This window comes from Sinocyclocheilus grahami, unplaced genomic scaffold (assembly GCF_001515645.1).
Source record: "Sinocyclocheilus grahami isolate Dianchi unplaced genomic scaffold, SAMN03320097.WGS_v1.1 scaffold665.1, whole genome shotgun sequence".
NCBI classification, from domain to species: domain Eukaryota; kingdom Metazoa; phylum Chordata; class Actinopteri; order Cypriniformes; family Cyprinidae; genus Sinocyclocheilus; species Sinocyclocheilus grahami.
The window spans coordinates 398,788-406,178 of record NW_015505844.1 but is presented as its reverse complement, the minus strand read 5'-3'; the positions used below and the strand labels follow the sequence as shown (position 1 = coordinate 406,178).

The following is a 7,391-nucleotide window of genomic DNA, read 5'->3' as shown; positions in this document are numbered from 1 at the left end:
TATCTGTTTCCCAAAGATCAGGGATTAGAAGTAAAATCTTGCTCCATGCAAATTTAGAAGCAGTGCTGATCTCTGCCTTAAGGGCGATGTGGTTGATGGAACATTGTCTGAGGTCTTTCTCTCTCACCTAGGTTGATTAAATGACAAAATACAACATAAAAGTTTGCGTTGCCAGTCTTATGCATTAATATACCTTTATTTTGTGTAAAGTAAATTGGCTGCAGTTTCCTGTTTATCTGACAATATACTATCAGCTTGAAGTTGACAAATAATGCATCAGTAATCCAAGGTTGACGCGTGCCTGTCATTTAGTTTATCTGTTTCCCAAAGATCAGGGATTAGAAGTAAAATCTTGCTCCATGCAAATTTAGAAGCAGTGCTGATCTCTGCCTTAAGGGCGATGTGGTTAATGGAACATTGTCTGAGGTCTTTCTCTCTCACCTAGGTTGATTAAATGACAAAATACAACATAAAAGTTTGCGTTGCCAGTCTTATGCATTAATATACCTTTATTTTGTGTAAAGTAAATTGGCTGCAGTTTTGATTAGCATATGCTTTGTGCCCATTATGCAAAATGAAACTGAACTATAGGATATAACAAGTTAAATGTGTCGTGTACTGCATGCAAATGGCAAAATATTATTTTACCGAATTACACTGCCCTCTATGGGCATCTCTCTCTCTCTCTCTCTCTCTCTCTCTCTCTCTCACTGTGCCTTTTTTTCTTCTTCTTTCTCTCTCCGATTGTCTTACCATCGCCATCACCCTTCAATTATGCTGTTGCGTAAAATTAGATAGAGAGAGGGCAGTGTGCGAGCAACATATTGTGCACGAAGCTCTTATTTTAAGTCCTCTCATAAATATTCCACCCTGCCCCAAATTTACAATTGATCTGACGACAGTACAGCAACAGTGAGCCAATGGAAATCCAAGTTTCACTAGTTGAAACACTAGTTAAGATGGAAGCACATCTCCAAAGACGGATTTATGGGAACCTCTTGCCAAAACAAGAATAAAAAATACAGAAATATGAAAACAGACAACACTGCATTGGAGGAACCAGAGATCAGCGAAGAAATCACATGTACATCCGGCAATATACAACGCGATACCAGCCGTACCACTCACAAGCGTCTCGGGGATGCGTACTTTGCGCGTCCGTTTCTGAGAAAAAAGGATAGACTGCCTTGCTTGTGGATACATCTCGTTTAAAATGGACATTGCACTGGTTGGATTTTGCCAGGGAAAGGCAATGCACGTCAAGACAAATTCCTAAACTTGCGTTTTTCCTGTTTTCAGCCAGCTGACCGTCGCGTTTCCAGGGAGAGTTTGCGATACCCAGGCTGATCACGAACCACTTCACGGATTATTATACAGTAGGGCAAAAGAGGCACCGGTGTCTTCAAGATTTCGGATTGGCCGTGGTCATGATGTTTTCGAATTTACCACGTTTAAGCGGGTAAGAGACATGGATTGCCTTCCAAAGCAAAGCAAGCAATCGTATACGAAGCCCGTTTTGCTGCGGCTGGAGCTGTCCGTGGTGCTGAAACGCAGTTATCGCGCTGGCATAGAAAACTGCCTCTTGAACACTTGTGTCGGCTTGTGAAATATTCAGTTATGTATGCGTTTCACAACTTCATATGTGCTTCACAAGCTTCGGGCGTTAGATTTAGGAGCCTCAATTATGAGGCATTACGCGTTGCTTTGGAAAGACCGGCTTTGGGTGCAGCTGTTTTGTGATGAATCGGCTTAGTTATATTACTGTTTACTTCTGAATTATTATTATTTTTTTTTTTTTCAATTTCTGGAAAATCAACATGACCAGTGTAGACTTTCGGATCGTATTATAGCGCCTTAGATTTATGTGCAATATCTGTGAATGGGTGTGTGTGTGTGTGTGTGTGTGTGTGTGTGTGTGTGAGAGAGAGTATCTTTGTGCGTCCAAGTGTGTGTTTATGTGGGATGGGGTGGGGGGGTGGGGGGAGAGAGGGGTTGATTAGCATGAATACAAATGCTTCTAATTATTATTATTTTTTTTTTCAATTTCTGGAAAATCAACATGACCAGTGTAGACTTTCGGATCGTATTATAGCGCCTTAGATTTATGTGCAATATCTGTGAATGGGTGTGTGTGTGTGTGTGTGTGTGTGTGTGTGTGAGAGAGAGTATCTTTGTGCGTCCAAGTGTGTGTTTATGTGGGATGGGGTGGGGGGAGTGTGAGAGAGAGGGGTTGATTAGCATGAATACAAATGCTTCTATACAACAAAATGGTTTAATATAGTATTGTTTGCTCCCCATCAAGATGGAATCGGGCTATAATCGATGACGTCGCTTTTGCTTTTAATCAACGCGCGTCTTTGTACCCTGAGGGGTGAGTTATGACTGTCACATATAGCATCAAAGGGAGGAATTCAACATAGGCACCTTTGTGATACGTAGATGTGTCGTGCACTCCGAGGTTTAACTTCGATACTCGTTGAGAGTTGATAAAAACTGAAGTCGTCGGATATGTGGGGTGAGTACGGGAAATATTATTTGCATTGGGAATATTATTTGCATTGGGGTATGGCAAGAGTCTTTGGTTTAAGACACACAAAAAATACATATGTTTAAAAAGCGATTTGTAGAGTTGCAATGATATGTAGATCTGCTCATCTGTCTCGTTCGGCGGCAGATGTTCAAGTTGGAAACCATGGAGATGCCGATTTGTTCAGTGCACGAGCAACTGGCTTTACGTTTTGCCTCTTTGAGTTGAGATGCCGCCGGATTAAATGTTGGAAATGCATTCCCAAATTGCGCATTGGAGAGTATTTCTGCCAGTCAATATTACTTTAAATTTAAAAGGAGCAAGAGCTTTCTCTCTCCGTCTCTTTCCCCCCTTCGTTCTCCCCTCTATATCTTTATAAATGTGCCTGAATGCCGTGATGAAAAGAAATGTGGTTGTATTTGCAGTATCATGAGGATTACATAATATGCATGATGTATTGTATTGAATAAGTCAATGCATTTGCATAGATGTCAATGATAGACTTTGGTATGATACTATTCTGATATTATTAAACACAGATAACCTAAACATAATATTTAATCAATTCAAGACCATTTACATTACACAGTTTAGGCTAGAGAACAGTGCACATTGGTTATTCATATCATAATCTGCTTTTGCATTAGGCAGGAAGAGTTTGCTTTGCATTAATGGGAAGGATCCTGCAAATTTGTCTTTGTAATATTTCTGTAACATTTTGAGATTTCCCACTGTTTAATGTAGTTTTCAGATGTGGAGATCGCATGTTCGTGTAACAGACATTCATCGCATCTTTTCCTTTTCTAGATGACACCACAAACTGCAACTGCACTATCGTGAGCTGGGCCATTCCTGCACAAGAAAATGCATATCTGGATACTGAAAATAATATTGCTGGTTGCCACATCTCTGAGTCTGGTTGAGATGTATGACAGTTATGGGGAGATCTGTAGGAATCTGTGCACTTGCGAGGAGAAGGAAGGCATTCTGACGGTCAGTTGTGAGAACAGGGGCATTGTGCGGCTGTCGGAAATAAGCCCAGTACAGTTTTCTATGTACCATCTTTTGCTGACAGGTAATTTGCTGAAAAGACTGTCTGCTAATGACTTCATCAACTATACCGGAGTTACCATTTTGCATTTAGGTAATAATGACATATCTGAGGTGGAGACCGGGGCATTCAACGGACTCCAGGGATTAAAGAGATTACATTTGAACAATAACAAAATAGACATTCTTAGAGACGACACTTTCGTCGGACTCGAGAGCCTAGAATACCTTCAGATAGACTATAATTTCATTAGCACTATTGAACCTAATGCTCTGAGCAGGCTTCAACAAATGACTGTGCTGATTCTCAATGACAACTTGTTGTCCTCTCTGCCCACGAACATTTTCCGGAACGTGCCCTTGACACACCTGGATCTTAGGGGCAACCGCTTAAAAATGTTCCCTTACATCGGTCTTTTGGAGCATATGGACAAAGTAGTGGAATTACAGCTCGAGGAGAATCCGTGGAATTGTTCTTGTGAGCTCATTGCGCTTAAGGCTTGGCTGGAAAGCATCGCCTACACAGCTCTGGTGGGGGAGGTGGTATGTGAGACTCCTTTCAGGCTCCATGGCAGGGATCTGGACGAGGTCTCAAAGCAGGAACTGTGTCCCAGAAGGGCCATATCAGAGTACGAGATGCGCCCCCCACCCCCGCTCACCACCAGTGGCTATTTCCAGACCACGCCAGCGGCCGTGACGGCATCAGCCACATCTTCGGCCGTCCTGCGATCCTCGTCCAGGCCAACCAAGGGCACCCGCCAATCCAGCAAAACCAAGTCCAAGCCCACTTCTCGAATCCCAGTCAACCCCTACAACTACGGGCCCATCATTGCTTTTCAGACCAAATCTCCCGTGCCTTTGGACTGCCCCACCACCTGTACATGCAATCTGCAAATCTCCGACCTGGGGCTAAATGTCAACTGCCAGGAAAGGAAGATTGAAAACATATCAGATCTGAAGCCCAAGCCATACAATCCTAAAAAGATGTATCTCACAGGGAACTACATCCCTGTCGTGCGTAGATCTGACTTTGTGGAGGCTGAGGGACTGGATTTATTGCACCTGGGAAACAATCGGATAGCACTCATACACGACAGAGCCTTTGGGGATTTAATTAACCTACGTAGGCTGTACTTGAATGGCAATTTGATTGACAGACTCACAGCAGATATGTTTTTTGGGCTAAAAAGTCTGCAGTACTTGTATTTAGAATATAATAAGATTCGAGAGATTGTAGGTGGCACCTTCCGCTTTGTGCCCAACCTTCAGCTACTTTTCCTCAACAACAATCTTTTAAAAACGTTACCAGGAGGCATCTTCTCTAGTCTGTCTCTCTCTCGCCTCAACCTTCGCAGCAATCACTTTCAAAACCTGCCTGTGAGCGGAGTTCTGGACCAGCTGAAAGCACTGGTTCAGATTGACCTGTTCGAGAACCCTTGGGACTGCTCCTGCGATGTGGTCGGCATGAAGATCTGGCTGGAGCAGCTGAACACGGGAACGGTGGTCAATGACGTCAAGTGCGTGACTCCCAAGCGGCTTGCTGGACAGGATATGCGAGTCGTCCCTTCTGAGCAGTTGTGTCCAGATTACTCTGATGTCATCGTGTCCACCGTGGTTCCTTCCGAGGAGTCTTTGGCAGACAGGATCACCACCACGGAGACACCCCAGAGGTTTAACACCCCTTCCAGTAATGTTCCTTTGTCTGTCCTCATTCTCAGCCTCCTCCTTGTTTTCATTATGTCAGTGTTTGTGGCAGCTGGCCTGTTTGTGGTGGTGATGAAGAGGCGTAAAAAGTCTCAGAGCGACCGTACCAGCACAAACAACTCCGACGTGAGCTCCTTCAACCTGCAGTACAATCTCTATAGCAATCGCTCCGTCCCCAAGGTCAAGGCCCCAGTGGGTCACGTCTACGAGTACATCCCCCATCCGCTCGGTCACATGTGCAAAAACCCAATCTACAGGTCCCGAGAAGGGAACGCTGTAGAGGATTACCCCGATCTACACGAACTCAAGGTCACCTACAGGAGTAATGCCGACGAGGACCAGGAGGTCACCTTGAGGAGCCCCAATTACACAGTGAGCACCATCGAGCCTCGTGAGCAGCCGTCCCCTGTTCAGGATGCGGAACACTTTTTCCGAGGACTCCTGGAGCCGGAGAAATCCCCATCGACTGCTGGCAGCAGATTTGAATATAAGTACACTGGCCCTGTCCCATACACATACCAACCAAACTTCGACGTCAGGCGCCAGTTCTTACATCCTGAAGGAATACGAGAGACTATGCTGTATGGTACAGCGCCAAGTACTGTCTTTGTGGAGCCCAATAGAAACGACTATTTGGAACTAAAGGCAAAACTTCAAATAGAGCCGGACTACCTCGAAGTTCTTGAGAAACAGACAACACAGAGCCAGTTTTAAATCTTGGTCTTTCTATAAATGCAGTAGAAGCATTTTCCCCTTGTACTGACTCAAACTGGAGGGTGCCTTGGCACAATATACATCAACGTAAAGAAAAAAAAATCCAAAACCTTAAGTGGGGTGTGCCGAACTATGTTAGTTTAATTTCAGAACCACATGGCATTAAAGAAATAACTAAGAATGAAAATGAATAAATAGAGCTCGCAGAACTTGGATGAAAGCACGAGTTGTGATATAAAACTGGCAATGCAAAATCTATTTTTTTAAGTGGATGATTGAATACGCATAAATCTAAGTGTACAGGTTAATCTCACCCAAATACATTTTCAGGAATATAATCATACAAATATTGTGAACTTAAGGGGGTCAGGGAGGGGTTTCACATACAAGAAAAGAAAAAAAAACACAACTTTCTGACAGAAACACTATACAGCAGCGCATCCAATCGAGCAGGACAATTTATCTGCTTTAGTCTGTAAGTAAGTACTGTATTTATTGGTATACTCTTTGCCATGTATTTTCAAAATTTTTTCAATGCTCATCAATATTATATGTGTCATGTCCCATGATTTTCTGTACAAACATTTCGTTTGTAGTTTCCGATCACTTACTGTAGCTTGCATTGTACAAGTGGCTTTTTTTCAGCAATGGCACACCCCAATGTCGAAGAGAGACTTTGCATCATTTAACAATTTCAAAGGAAAAGTGTCTTTGTATGCTGTCTGCACTTTTTTGGAAGATGGAAGGCCATAGGGTCTTCCCAGCTAACATTAGAAGAAATATTATATATTAAAAATGAATATGTGTATTCATTCTTAATATGTATTTTTAATATGTTATATCAAAGTTCATAAATAATAATTGAAGTAATAATTATGTTGTGTAATACTGATATTTTAATGTAACACCTATTTTTATACAAGCATTCGCAATTCTCTTTCCCTTATCGTTTCCATTGTTTTGATTGCTTTGCACTTATTGCACTATATTGACCAAAATATGTTTATGTCATCAATAAATATGATGTCGGTTCCTATAGAATTTTCTTGGAAATTAAAACCAGCTTGATTATAGCTTTTACCAGGTAACCAACAATCACAGGCCCATTGTAAGTTGATAGGAGTTAATTCAATAGCTCAGATCAATACACCAAGCCCGTTACTTGGCAAACCCCTCAACTCAGGTATTTTCTATGTATTGGTTCTGCTCACAAACCACTTATTCTTCAAGCAGAAGAGCGGCACACACAATACGGCACTAAATAGGGTCAACTGTTCTTACGGTGTGGGAAACAACAAGAAATCGATAACTTCTATTCTGCCTTATGCTAATAATAGAGGTAAACTACTATTACGGACAGGTGAAATTATAGCGTTCTAGCAATATGCAAGCAGAT

At 42.4% G+C, this 7,391-nt stretch overlaps 1 protein-coding gene across 2 annotated transcripts; it reads left to right on the top strand.

The window, feature by feature from the left end:
- Nucleotides 1-770: 770 nt before the first annotated feature.
- On the top strand, nt 771-6,813 carry LOC107558902 (SLIT and NTRK-like protein 5). 2 transcript variants are annotated; one of them, XM_016242601.1, is made up of 2 exons: nt 771-1,459; nt 3,335-6,813. In XM_016242601.1, exon 2 carries the CDS (start codon nt 3,392-3,394, stop codon nt 5,993-5,995), a length of 2,604 nt encoding a protein of 867 aa, XP_016098087.1. In that variant the 5' UTR covers nt 771-1,459; nt 3,335-3,391; the 3' UTR covers nt 5,996-6,813. The 2 variants fall into 2 exon arrangements, with proteins under 2 accessions (XP_016098087.1, XP_016098088.1); XM_016242602.1 differs by lacking the exon at nt 771-1,459 and adding an exon at nt 2,444-2,515.
- Nucleotides 6,814-7,391: the final 578 nt, after the last annotated feature.